A 14,340-nucleotide genomic window follows, 5' to 3' on the forward strand; every position below is an offset into this window, starting at 1 on the left:
AGTACTTCGTGGGGTAACCCTTATTTTTGAGGATTGCCCTGCACCTCTTACCCATAGAGTCTACTAAACGCCTGCATTCGTCACTACTGATCGCATACCAGGCTCTCTGGAGTTCTTCCCACAGTTTTTCTGAAGATGTAGCTTTTGAGCGGTCGATTCTCTTGTCTAAGATCTCCCATAAGTTCTCAATGGGTGATGCGTCAGGGGACTGAGGTGGCCACTCTAATACTTCGATATTGTGCTCTTGAACAAACTGCCTTATGATCCTTGCAGTATGCTTTGGATCGTTATCGTGCTGAAATTTCCATTTCAGCGGCATTTCCTCTTCAGCATAAGGCAGCATCACATTTGCCAAGATGTCTTTGTACATTTCTGCGTTCATTATGCCGTTGATACGGTGTATTGGACCAATGCCGTACCACGAAAAACATCCCCATACCATAACACTTCCGCCACCGTATTTCACAGTTTTTAAAGTGTACTTGGGATTAAATTCCTGGTTTGGTGGGCGGCGCACATAGACTTTTCCGTCTGAGGCAAACCTATTAAACTTGGATTCATCGGACCAAAGGATGTTCCTCCACCAAGTATTAGGTTTTTGTTCATTTCTCCGGGCAAAGGCTAACCTTTTCCGAACATTAGCTTGTGAAACATGTGGCTTCTTTCTTGCAATGCGCCCATTCAATTTTGCAGATCTCAGTCGTCTTTGAATCGTTGAGGTTGATGGTTGAACATCATGTTCGTCGCTAAACAAAATGGCTTTCAGTCGTGGTGTTGACAAAAATGGGTCTTTCTTCACTTCCCTAGTGATGAGTCTGTCTACGCGAGGAGTAGTTACACGAGGTCGCCCCCTGTTCTCCACCTGCGGCTTTGTTTGTTTTGACCGTCTCATGGCGTTCTGGACTCGTTTTCGCGAAACGTGCAAGACATTGGCTATTTTATTCATGGACATCCCACTTTTGAACATCCGGAACATTACTATACGCTCGTCTTCACTGGTATGCTTTGCTCTGCCCATCTAGACGAATGTAAACAAAACCACACGTCAATTTACATACAAAACAACTGCATAAAAATCAATTTAAAGGCACATGTGTAAAGCGGCTCTATTATTTTGACCCATAAGATTCTTACCTTTATGCCTCTTGTCACACGTCTAGCTCAAACGCTTCCTTTCGGACGACTAAAGATAGCAGCAACGTCTTCCCTGATGTTGTCTACAAGGGACTGACAACACGGCACTCGTGGCGATTTCGCGTACTAATAGATATCCTAGTTCTTAATCTCGTCAATAGAGGTGGCTCTATTATTTCGACCGCCACTGTAGGTCTTTGTACTGACTTTGTGAATCCTGTCTGAAAATACTTCCATTGGCTTATTACACTTCAAAGTACTGATCATCTTCAATAAACCATATGCTATTCCTTTTTTGGTAGAGTTGGCATAGCTGTGCTTTATTGCAGGTCTCAAGATTGGCTTCCCCTGTTAAACAAAAGTTACCCACCCAATGGCTCATTGGAGCAGTAATTGTAACATTTTTATAGAAAACTGACACATCTTCTGTTTTTTTTACACAAAAGAATAAAATGCTACCCCCAACTCTGTCTTACATTCCCCAGACTCAGGTGGTGATCAAACCTGACCAACTACCAATGCCTCAAATGTACAAAGAGATCCCCGTGTTGCTGCTTTTGATAAAAAATTTCCTCTGAAACACGTGCAGTTGTTCTGTTAGAGTAGCAATGGGCTCTGTAGAAGTAGCAGCAGCAGCAGCAGCAAGTGTTTCTACCATTTTGTGTACTTTCCTTCTACTGTAATTAATACCAGAAACACAAATAACCCACTAATACATTTAAAAAACCTTATAAATTACTTTTTCCTGTGTATCACCACCCATCTACACTGAACAATCATGAGCCAAATGCTCAAACATCTACATGTAAAACGTGGCTGCTACAGCATTAATGCACAGCAATACTTGCCCTGCGAGATTGCAGAACTGACTGACACCTTACTGGTACTAGATTATCATGTCTTCCATTATCCTGAAACAGCAATAAATCCAGGGTTTCACATGGCTTTGCAAATGTAACCATAAACATACTCTATGTAGTACTTCACAAATTAGATCTAATAACTGGTAAGAAATACTGAATTAAACATAAACAAAATGAGAATCATCATATCCCATGGTGCTGAGTCGATACTGCCGAACTGAAGATATGTGAAGTACCATTGCTTGTATGTAATTTCCTAAAGTACCCAATCTTACTGCTCGACAGCAATCCAAAGACGTTCAATCACACAGCCTTGTACAGCACTCCAGGCCACCTCAGGGCAACACTGTGAGCTTGCAACCACAGCAAACTGCAAAATGCTCTGACACTCTGATCACACCCTGTGATGTTGTCCTGTGTCAAGATGGCTGCTGCAAAAGCACACGTATGACGCCAGCCGCAAAGACGAGCATGCGTCACCCAGACCCTCCAGAGTCATGCCACCTAAACATCCCCATGTGAACTCATTATCTCCATGTCATACACTGGGATGCACTAGGTGATGGCAGATGTCCTGATGCCAAGCAACAGTGTCCTGGTTAACCCTTAGAGGCAGACCAGGATGACGACCAGTGACGGTTAGGAGGCCACATGAGGGCGTGCCTTGCACAGCCAGGTCGTGGACAGCTTTCAGTCCGTTGGCCGAAGTCCCTCAGAGGATGCGGCTGGCTGTACCCCAGCTCCCCACATCAGCAAAACTTGCTCAAAGCTCCACAGCTGCAACACCACTGTTATGATGTGCCTCATGCTGGAAACCTCATGAGTAGGGGGAATCTGTGATGTAACATGGTTATCCCACAGAATAATGATTTTTAACCACGTAGGCTGATAAAGGTGTTCACAGAAACTCAATTGGTGGTAGGTTGCCAACCAGTTTCCAGTGCCAAGGACATGTGATGGTTTTTCTGTAACTCAATAGCACATCATTCTCTCTGGTTCAGGATGCAGAGATAATGGTGGCACAAGTGAATGTTTTGAGCCCCTAAGCTCAATTATTTATACGCTTACAGCTATGCTTTTGACATAGTCCTATTGGAAGGGGATGAGTAAGTTTGCTTCATTGTACTTGTCCTGTCAGCTTTTCCTAGCTCGCTTTGTCCCAAGCACAGATTCCTAGGCCCAGTTAAATTTGCAACATGTGAATTTCTCAGTAGCAAGCAAGTGCCAGAGTTTCAAAGTATTACCTGACTCTTTATTATAATGTGTTAGTTGTTCTCTGTGCTCAATCACTGACAAACTCCCGCCTGCCTGAAATGTTTGTTGCAATATCAACAAACTGTGCAGTGACTTACTTGATTAACCCATCAGCCAGGCTGGCCTCTACTGCCTGGCCCTGCATAGGAATAAAACTTGTACAAAATTCACAGTTCGCACATCAGACTTTTTTGGGGCATAGCAGAAGGAATGAAGTGAACCATTTTTTTTATGTAGGTGGAGACTGACACTGAAGAGATAAAAACGTGTTTACACAGTATCTGCCCAAGGAATAATTTGTAAGTGCAGCTATTTCAGAGGTAGGAAGCCGTATAGTGGCTGTTAATCACACTTCTGGAATGTTTCCATTCTGGAAACATCCCCAAGGCTGTGGCTAAGCCATGTCTCCGCAATATCCTTTCTTTCAGGAGTGCTAGTTCTGCAAGTTTCGCAGGAGAGCTTCTGTAAAGTTTGGAAGGTAGGAGACGAGGTACTGGCAGAAGTAAAGCTGTGAGTACCGGGCGTGAGTCGTGTTTCGGTAGCTCAGTTGGTAGAGCACTTGCCCACGAAAGGCAAAGGTCCCGAGTTCGAGTCTCGGTCGGGCACACAGTTTTAATCTGCCAGGAAGTTTCATATCAACGCACACTCCACTGCAGAGTGAAAATCTCATTCTGGAAACATCCCCCAGGCTGTGGCTAAGCCATGTCTCCGCAATATCCTTTCTTTCAGGAGTGCTAGTTCTGCAAGTTTCGCAGGAGAGCTTCTGTAAAGTTTGGGAGGTAGGAGACGAGGTACTGGCAGAAGTAAAGCTGTGAGTACCGGGCGTGAGTCGTGCTTCGGTAGCTCAGTTGGTAGAGCACTTGCCCGCGAAAGGCAAAGGTCCCGAGTTCGAGTCTCGGTCGGGCACACAGTTTTAATCTGCCAGGAAATTTCACTTCTGGAATGTTCCCCAAAATTGTTGAAGGCTAATAGACTTAGCTGGGCTCTAATGATGCTTTGCATGTTTCTGCACATGTTTGACTTAGCAAGAGATTTGAAATTGATGAAAGTGTTGTAAATTAGAATCCCAGCCATGTAATTCCTTATGATAAAGATGAATGCAATCATTTTTCTATCTCAGTAAGTTTGAGAAACTTAAACTCTGGTGATGAATAACTGCAAAACAAAGAAAAGGCTGTCACATTTGAGTAATCATGATACAGCCTGATCAAACAGTTCAACTATTTCTCATACTCTTCTCTACTAAAAGGAAACCATGTACATAGAAGTCCCATACAATAAAATGCAAAATGGAAAATAATTTACTAGATTATAGAATGTAATGAATGAAGGTACAGTTGTTTGGACACACAACAATATTTGATATTTGGATCACAGTGTGTTAAGTATGACTTTACTTTTTGTCTAAGCAAGTTTAATTACCAAAGGAGATCTTTTTCCCTCTCAAAAATAAAAAGGTGTTTGGCCTTAAGGGACATTAAGTCTGCAAAAGATAAAATAACCGAATGAAAGTGAAAACTGTGGTTCTTTAGTGTTGTTGTAATCAGTCATGTAAGTTGAGTTTCATGGCAGCTTTCATCTGAGTAGGGGGAATCTGTGATGTAACATGGTGATCCCACAGAATAATAATTTTTAACCACGTAGGCTGATAAAGGTGTTCACAGAAACTCAAAACGTAGTTTTAGGTAGTTTTAAATGTGGAAAGTTACACTGTGCATGCACTAATTTGATGTAAGTGCAGATGGATGCAAAACGAATCCAGCATGTCAACAAGGCACAACTGTGAAATGGCATCCCCAGCTGCTGTGGAGGCCTGCTTATACTTTGGCGTCATGGCTTGGTGGAGCCTTGGAAGCCAGGAGCAAAAAATTGCTGGTGATAATGTAAATGACAAAAAACAAATGAAAAATACTTGAGAAATGCCATTGGGTCTCTAATGTCAAAGCAGTACACATAAATGCTATAATCTGTTGTGAGTTACGACATAATAGCGATCTGTATCACCTGCAATCGCAAAAGGAGTTGTATAGAGAAGGTATTGTGATTGCAATATAGAAGACTTATCATAAAAGTCTTTACATCATTTAGTAATTTGAACAGATCAGAGCTCTCTCTCATTACCCATCCCAACTGCAAATAGTGAAGGAATCACATGGCATGGTCCAGTGGCACTGCATAGCAGATCTGCTTAAGCACTTAACCTCAAGAAAAGCAACCACAAATTATTTGGAAGGTAAAGTTTGGACATACATTACACTAGGTGATGGAGTAGAACACATCATAACCAATTGCCCATAACACTCTAAGGGAAATACTGCATGAATAAGAATTTGACAGCTATGTGTAACCATGGTATTTGCATTCATTACATATATAACAGAAAACTGGGGTGCCCCACATCATGGAATACTGGGAAAACTCAGAGAATTTTTTGTTCTGGAAAACTTGGGGAGTTTCTGCATTTTTCTTAAAAACCCTGAAAAAGGCGTGGTTCCTGATCTGCTTTTGGGCAGAGGCATTTGCTTGCTGCCTGCTTGGCTGGATGCAGTGCCCGAATTACCACTCACCCTCAGCTCAGTTTTGTGCAACCACACATGGCCATCATTTTTGGATTCCCCATCCCCTTCCCGTTGCGAAAGCTTGAATTTTGTGTGTATGTTTGTGTGTCTATTGACCTGCCAGCGCTTTTGTTTGGTAAGTCTCATCATCTTTCTTTTTAGATATATTTTTCCCACGTGGAATGTTTCCCTCTATATATATATATATATATATATATATATATATATATATATATATATATATATATATATATATATATATATATATATATATATATATAAAACAAAGATGATGTGACTTACCAAATGAAAGTGCTGGCAGGTCGACACACACACAAACGAACACAAACATACACACAAAATTCAAGCTTTCGCAACAAACTGTTGCCTCATCAGGAAAGAGGGAAGGAGAGGGAAAGACGAAAGGATGTGTGTTTTAAGGGAGAGGGTAAGAGGTCATTCCAGTCCCGGGAGCGGAAAGACTTACCTTAGGGGGAAAAAGGGACGGGTATACACTCGCACACACACACATATCCATCCACACATATACAGACACCTGTTGTGAGGGTGACATGGTATTAGAAGGTGGACAGTTTAACATGAGGTTGAAATGAAAATGAAAGATAGAAATATATGGGGAGAGATAAAGGTGAACTAGGAAGCAACTGGAGATCTGGTATGAAAAAAGGCGAAAAAGTGTTGGTTAAGTTGATCCTGTGGTGAACTTGGGTTGGTAGACAGCGATGTGCATAAAGGTTAGGTGGTTGTGTTGCTGCTAAATCACGTTAAAGGACGGAAAAATTCCGGAAAATTTCGAAAAAACGTATTAAAAAGGAGTGGTGTTGTGGTGAAAGCTTACGAAACTGGGGCAAACAATAGTCTGACGAAGAAATAATGACGTTAAAACCTGTGGGGAGCGGCTAAAATGATCAGTGGTGTGCGAAAAACGGAAGTGGAAATAAAGTGAAAATTATTAGAACTAGCCTAAATGGATGTTTAATACGTGAAAGCAGCTGTTATTGAACTAGAAACGGTTAGCGGTAGTGTTGAAAGCGGAAAATAAAAATTTTTTTGGTTATGGTTTGGAAGTGGGTTACTTATTATTGAGCATATATAGGCGGGATAAAATTGAATAGTAGATTACGGTAAAAGGGGAAGGGGAATACAAAGTGAGACTACTGGTAAAAACGGAAAGAGAAAATAAGACGACAGGAAAGATTTCGAAATGCAACAGCGACAATAACAAACGTAATTGTTGGGTTCAAATTAATGATAGGCTTATAATAGAATAATAGAAGGAAACATTCCAAGTAGGAAAAATATACCTAAAAACAAAGATGATGATGTGATTTACCAAATGAAAGTGCTGGCAGGTCGACAGACACACAAACATACACACAAAATTCAAGCTTTCGCAACAAACTGTTGCCTCATCAGGAAAGAGGGAAGGAGAGGGAAAGACGAAAGGATGTGGGTTTTAAGGTAGAGGGTAAGGAGTCATTCCAGTCCCGGGAGCGGAAAGACTTACCTTAGGGGGAAAAGGGACGGGTATACACTCGCACACACACACATATACAGACATATATATATAAAAGAAAGATGATGAGACTTACCAAAGAAAAGCGCTGGCAGGTCGATAGACACACAAACATACACATAAAATTCAAGCTTTCGCAACAAACGGTTGCTTCGTCAGGAAAGAGGGAAGGAGAGGGAAAGACGAGAGGATGTGGGTTTTAAGGGAGAGGGTAAGGAGTCATTCCAATCCTGGGAGCGGAAAGACTTACCTTAGGAGGAAAAAAGGACAGGTATACACTCGCACACACACACATATCCATCCGCACATACTCAGACACAAGCAGACATGTCTGCAAGCATTATATATATATATATACACAGACACTCCTGGAAATGGAAAAAAGAACACATTGACACCGGTGTGTCAGACCCACCATACTTGCTCCGGACACTGCGAGAGAGCTGTACAAGCAATGATCACACGCACGGCACAGCGGACACCAGGAACCGCGGTGTTGGCCGTCGAATGGCGCTAGCTGCGCAGCATTTGTGCACCGCCGCTGTCAGTGTCAGCCAGTTTGCCATGGCATACGGAGCTCCATCGCAGTCTTTAACACTGGTAGCATGCCGCGACAGCGTGGACGTGAACCGTATGTGCAGTTGACGGACTTTGAGCGAGGGCGTATAGTGGGCATGCGGGAGGCCGGGTGGATGTACCGCCGAATTGCTCAACACGTGGGGTGTGAGGTCTCCACAGTACATCGATGTTGTCGCCAGTGGTCGGCGGAAGGTGCTCGTGCCCGTCGACCTGGGACCGGACTGCAGCGACGCTCGGATGCACGCCAAGACCGTAGGATCCTACGCAGTGCCGTAGGGGACCGTACCGCCACTTCCCAGCAAATTAGGGACACTGTTGCTCCTGGGGTATCGGCGAGGACCATTCGCAACCGTCTCCATGAAGCTGGGCTACGGTCCCGCACACCGTTAGGCCACCTTCCGCTCACGCCCCAACATCGTGCAGCCTGCCTCCAGTGGTGTCGCGACAGACGTGAATGGAGGGACGAATGGAGACGTGTCGTCTTCAGCGATGAGAGTCGCTTCTGCCTTGGTGCCAATGATGGTCGTATGCGTGTTTGGCGCCATGCAGGTGAGCGCCACAATCAGGACTGCATACAACCGAGGCACACAGGGCCAACACCCGGCATCATGGTGTGGGGAGCGATCTCCTACACTGGCTGTACACCACTGGTGATCGTCGAGGGGACACTGAATAGTGCACGGTACATCCAAACCTTCATCGAACCCATCGTTCTACCATTCCTAGACCGGCTAGGGAACTTGCTGTTCCAACAGGACAATGCACGTCCGCATGTATCCCGTGCCACCCAACGTGCTCTAGAAGGTGTAAGTCAACTACCCTGGCCAGCAAGATCTCCGGATCTGTCCCCCATTGAGCATGTTTGGGACTGGATGAAGCGTCGTCTCACGCGGTCTGCACGTCCAGCACGAACGCTGGTCCAACTGAGGCGCCAGGTGGAAATGGCATGGCAAGCCGTTCCACAGGACTACATCCAGCATCTCTACGATCGTCTCCATGGGAGAATAGCAGCCTGCATTGCTGCGAAAGGTGGATATACACTGTACTAGTGCCGACATTGTGCATGCTCTGTTGCCTGTGTCTGTGCCTGTGGTTCTGTCAGTGTGATCATGTGATGTATCTGACCCCAGGAATGTGTCAATAAAGTTTCCCCTTCCTGGCACAATGAATTCACGGTGTTCTTATTTCAATTTCCAGGAGTGTATATATATATATATATTAGAGGGAAACATTGCACGTGGGAAAAATGTATCTAAAAACAAAGATGATGTGACTTACCAAACGAAAGCGCTGGCAGGTCGATAGATACACAAACAAACACAAACATACACACAAAATTCAAGCTTTAGCAACCAACGGTTGCTTCATCAGGAAAGAGGGAAGGAGAGGAAAAGACGAAAGGATGTGGGTTTTAAGGGAGAGGGTAAGGGGTCATTCCAATCCCGGGAGTGGAAAGACTTACCTTAGGGGGGAAAACGGACAGGTATACACTCGCACACAAACCCATATCCAACCGCACATACACAGACACAAGCAGACCTGGTTAAAGCTGGGCTATGTTGATCCTGTGGTGAACTTAGGTTGGTAGACAACGATGTGCACAATGATTAGGTGGTCGTGTTGCCGCCAAAACACGTTAAAGGGTGGAGAAATTCAGGAAAATTTCGAAAAAACTGCGTGTAAATGTATTAAAAGGAGTTGTTTTGTGGTGCCAGATTATGAAAATGAGGCTAACAATCGTCTGTCGAAGAAATAATGATGTTAAAACCTGTGGGAAGCGGCTAAAAATTATCAGTGATGTGGGAAAAATGGAAATAAAGCGAAAGTTATTAGAACTAGCCGAAATGGCTATTTAATAGGTGAAAGGAACTGTTTGTGACCTGGAAACGGTGGATTTTATAGCAGCGGTAGTGTTGAAAGTGGAAAAAAAATATTTTTGGTTATGGTTTGGAAGTGAGTTACATATTATTGAGTATATTTAGGCAGGATAAAATTACATAGTAGATTACGGTAAAAAAGGGAAGGTGAATACAAAGTGAAACTAGTGGCAAAAACAAAAATAGAAAATAAGACAACAGAAAAGATTTCGAAATGCAACAGTGACAATAGCAAACGAAATTGTTGGGTTCAAATTAATGATATGGATATAATAGAGGGCAACATTCCACGTGGGAAAAATATATCTAAAAACTAAAACGTACACACAAAATTCAAGCTTTCGCAACAAACGGTTGCTTCATCAGGAAAGAGCGAAGGAGAAGGAAAAATGAAAGGATGTGGGTTTTAAGGGAGAGGGTAAGGAGTCATTCCAATCCCAGGAGCGGAAAGACCTTAGGGGGAAAAAACGACAGGTATACACTCGCACACACACACACATATCCATCCGCACATACACAGACACAAGCAGACATTTGTAAAGGCAAAGAGTTTGGGCAGAGGTGTCAGTCGAGGCAGAAGGACAGAGGCAAAGATGTTGTTGAAAGACAGGTGAGGTATGAGCGGCGGCAAATTGAAACTAGAAATTAGCAGAGATTGAGGCATAGCGGATAACGAGAAGAGAGGATATACTGAAGGGCAGCATGTTCCCATCTCCGGAGTTCTGACAGGCTGGTGTTAGCAGGAAGTATCCAGATAACCCGGACGGTGTAACACTGTGCCAAGATGTGCTGGCCGTGCACCAAGGCATGTTTAGCCACAGGGTGATCCTCATTACCAACAAACAATGTCTGCCTGTGTCCATTCTTGCGAATGGACAGTTTGTTGCTGGTCATTCCCATATAGAACGCTTCACAGTGTAGGCAGGTCAGTTGGTAAATCATGTGGGTGCTTTCACACGTGGCTCTGCCTTTGATCGTGTACACCTTCCGGGTTACAGGACTGGAATAGGTGGTGGTGGGAGGGTGCATGGGACAGGTTTTACACCGGGGGTGGTTACAAGGGTAGGAGCCAGAGGGTAGGGAAGGTGGTTTGGGGATTTCATAGGGATGAACTAAGAGGTTACGAAGGTTAGGTGGATGGCGGAAAGACACTCTAGGTGGAGTGGGGAGAATTTCGTGAAGGATGGATTTCATTTCAGGGCAGGATTTGAGGAAGTCGTATCCCTGCTGGAGAGCCACATTCAGAGTCTGATCCAGTCCCAGAAAGTATCCTGTCACAAGTGGGGCATTTTTGGGGTTCTTCTGTGGGACATTCTGGGTTTGAGGAGATGAAGAAGTGGCTCTGGTTATTTGCTTCTGTACCAGGTCGGGAGGGTAGTTGCGGGATGCAAACGCTGTTTTCAGGTTGTTGGTGTAATGGTTCAGGGATTCCGGACTGGAACAGATTAGTTTGCCACGAAGACCTAGGCTGTAGGGAAGGGACCGTTTGATGTGGAATGGGTGGCAGCTGTCATAATGGACGTACTGTTGTTTGTTGGTGTGTAAGATGTGGACGGGCGTGTGAAGCTGGCCATTGGACAGGTGGAGGTCAACGTCAAGGAAAGTGGCATGGGATTTGGAGTAGGACCAGGTGAATCTGATGGAACCAAAGGAGTTGAAGTTGGAGAGGAAATTCTGGAGTTGTTCTTCAAATTTTGGGTTGGCAGGCCTGGGTAACCAAGAAGGCTTCCTCTAAGCAACCCATGAATAGGTTGGCGTACGAGGGGGCCATCCTGGTACCCATGGCTGTTCCCTTTAATTGTTGGTATGTCTGGCCTTTGAAAGTGAAGAAGTTGTGGGTTAGGATGAAGCTGGCTAAGGTAATGAGGAAAGAGGTTTTAGGTAGGGTGGCAGGTGGTCGGCATGAAAGGGAGTGCTCCATCGCAGCGAGGCCCTGGACGTACAGAATATTTGTGTATAAGGAAGTGGCATCTATGGTTACAAGGATGGTTTCCGGGGGTAACAGACTGGGTAAGGATTCGAGGCGTTCGAGAAAGTGGTTGGTGTCTTTGATGAAGGACGGGAGACTGCATGTAATGGGTTGAAGGTGTTGATCTACGTAGGTAGAGATACTTTCTGCGGGGGCGTGGTAACCAGCTACAATGGGACGGCCGGGATGATTGGGTTTGTGAATTTTAGGAAGAAGGTAGAAGGTAGGGGTGCAGGGTGTTGGTGGGGTCAGGAGGTTGATGGAGTCAGGTGAAAGGTTTTGTAGGGGGCCTAAGGTTCTGAGGATTCCTTGAAGCTCCGCCTGGACATCGGGAATGGGATTACCTTGGCAAACTTTGTATGTAGTGTTGTCTGAAAGCTGACGCAGTCCCTCAGCCACATACTCACGACGATCAAGTACCACAGTCACGGAACCCTTGTCCGCCGGAAGAATGACGATGGATTGGTCAGCCTTCAGATCACGGATAGCCTGGGCTTCAGCAGTGGTGATGATGGGAGTAGGATTAAGGTTTTTTAAGAAGGATTGAGAGGCAAGGCTGGAAGTCAGAAATTCCTGGAAGGTTAGGAGAGGGTGATTTTGAGGAAGAGGAGGTGGGTCCCCCTGTGACAGAGGACGGAACTGTTCCAGGAAGGGTTCAATTTGGATAGTGTCTTGGGGAGTTGGATCATTAGGAGTAGGATTAGGATCATTTTTCTTCATGGCAAAGTGATATTTCCAGCAGAGAGTACGGGTGTAGGACAGTAAATCTTTGACAAGGGCTGTTTGGTTGAATCTGGGAGTGGGGCTGAAGGTGAGGCCTTTGGATAGGACAGAGGTTTCGGATTGGGAGAGAGATTTGGAGGAAAGGTTAACTACTGGATTAGGGTGTTATGGTTCCAGATTGTGTTGATTGGAATTTTGAGGTTTTGGGGGGAGTGGAGCTGGAAGTGGGAGATTGAGCAGATGGGAGAGACTGGGTTTGTGTGCAATGAGAGGAGGTTGAGGTTTGCTGGAAAGGTTGTGAGGGGAGAGTGACTTGCCTTTCCAGAGGTGGGAAACCAGGAGATTGGATAGTTTTTTGGGGTGGAGGGTGGCACGCTGTTCTAATTTGCAGTTGGCCTGTAGGAGGATGCTCTGAATAGCCGGTGTGGATGTGGGAGAGGAAAGACTGAGGACTTTTATTAAGGATAGGAGTTGACAGGTGTGTTGATTGGCTGAGTGGATGTGTAGGTGAAGGATTAGGTGTGAGAGGGCAATGGATTGTTCAGTTTCAACTTGGTATAGGGACTGATGGAAAGAAGGGTTACAGCCAGAGATGGGAACTTTAAGTGTGAGGCCTTTGGGAGTAATGCCAAATGTCAGACAAGCCTGAGAAAATAAAATATGGGAGTGTAATCTGGCTAGGGCGAAGGCTTTTTTGCAGAGGGAAGGTAAATAAAACTTAATGGGGTCGTTGTGGGGGTGGTGTGAGGGTGACATGGTATTAGAAGGTGGAAAGTGTAACATGAGGCTAAAATGAAAATAAAAATATATGGGGAGAGATAAAGGTGAACTGGAAAGCAACTGGAGATCTGGTGTGAAAAGAGGCAAAAAAGTGTTGGTTATAGCTGGGCTATGTTGATCCTGTGGTGAACTTGGGTTGGAAGACAATGATGTGCACAAAGGTTAGGTGGTTGTGTTGCCACCAAAACACGTTAAAGGGTGGAGCAATTCGGGAAAATTTCGAAAAAACTGAATGTAAATGTATTAAAAGGAGTGGTTTTGTGGTGGCAGATTGTGAAAATGAGGCTAACGATTATATGACAAAGAAGTAATGACGTTAAAACCTGTGGGAAGCGGCTAAAAAAGATCAGTGATGTGGGAAAAACGGAAATAGAAAAAAAAAAGGTGAAAGTTATTAGAACTAGCCGAAATGGCTGTTTAATAGGTGAAAGGAACTGTTTGTGAACTGGAAACGGTGGATTTTATACCAGCGGTAGTGTTGAAAGCGGAAAAAATTTTTTTGGTTATGGTTTGGAAGTGGGTTATGTATTATTGAGTATATATAGGAGGGACAAAACAGAAAGAGAAAATAAGATGACAGGGAATATTTCGAAATGCAACAGTGACAATAACAAACGTAATTGTTGGGTTCAAATTAATGATATGAATATAATAGATGGAAGCATTCCACGTTGGAAAAATATATCTAAAAACAAAGATGATGTGACTTACCAAACGAAAGTTCTGGCAGGTCGATAGACACACAAACATATATACAAAATTCAAGCTTTCACAACAAATGGTTGCTTCATCAGGAAAGAAGGAAGGAGAGGGAAAGACGAAGGTATGTGGGTTTTAAGGGAGAGGGGAGGAGTCATTCCAATCCTGGGAGCGGAAAGACTTACCTTAGGGGGAAAGAAGGACAGGTACACACTCCCCCCCCCCCCCCCACACACACACACACACACACATATCCATCCGCACATACACAGACACTTGTAAAGGCAAAGAGTTTGGGCATGTCAGTCGAGGCAGAAGTACAGAGGCTTCCTGACCCCACCAATGCCCCGCACCCCTACCTTCTTCC

General features: G+C 44.4%; 1 protein-coding gene across 1 annotated transcript in view; it reads left to right on the forward strand.

The window, feature by feature from the left end:
- Window positions 1-1,742: 1,742 nt before the first annotated feature.
- LOC126095372 (merozoite surface antigen 2, allelic form 2-like) overlaps window positions 1,743-14,340 on the forward strand; it is a 33,574-nt gene continuing 20,976 nt past the window's right edge. Inside the window, exon 1 of the mRNA XM_049910177.1 lies at window positions 1,743-1,797. Within this exon, the coding sequence (XP_049766134.1) occupies window positions 1,743-1,797 (55 nt within the window). The remainder of the gene's footprint in view (window positions 1,798-14,340) is intronic.

The sequence above is a fragment of the Schistocerca cancellata genome, chromosome 8 (genome assembly GCF_023864275.1).
Source record: "Schistocerca cancellata isolate TAMUIC-IGC-003103 chromosome 8, iqSchCanc2.1, whole genome shotgun sequence".
Taxonomy (NCBI): Eukaryota; Metazoa; Arthropoda; class Insecta; order Orthoptera; family Acrididae; genus Schistocerca; species Schistocerca cancellata.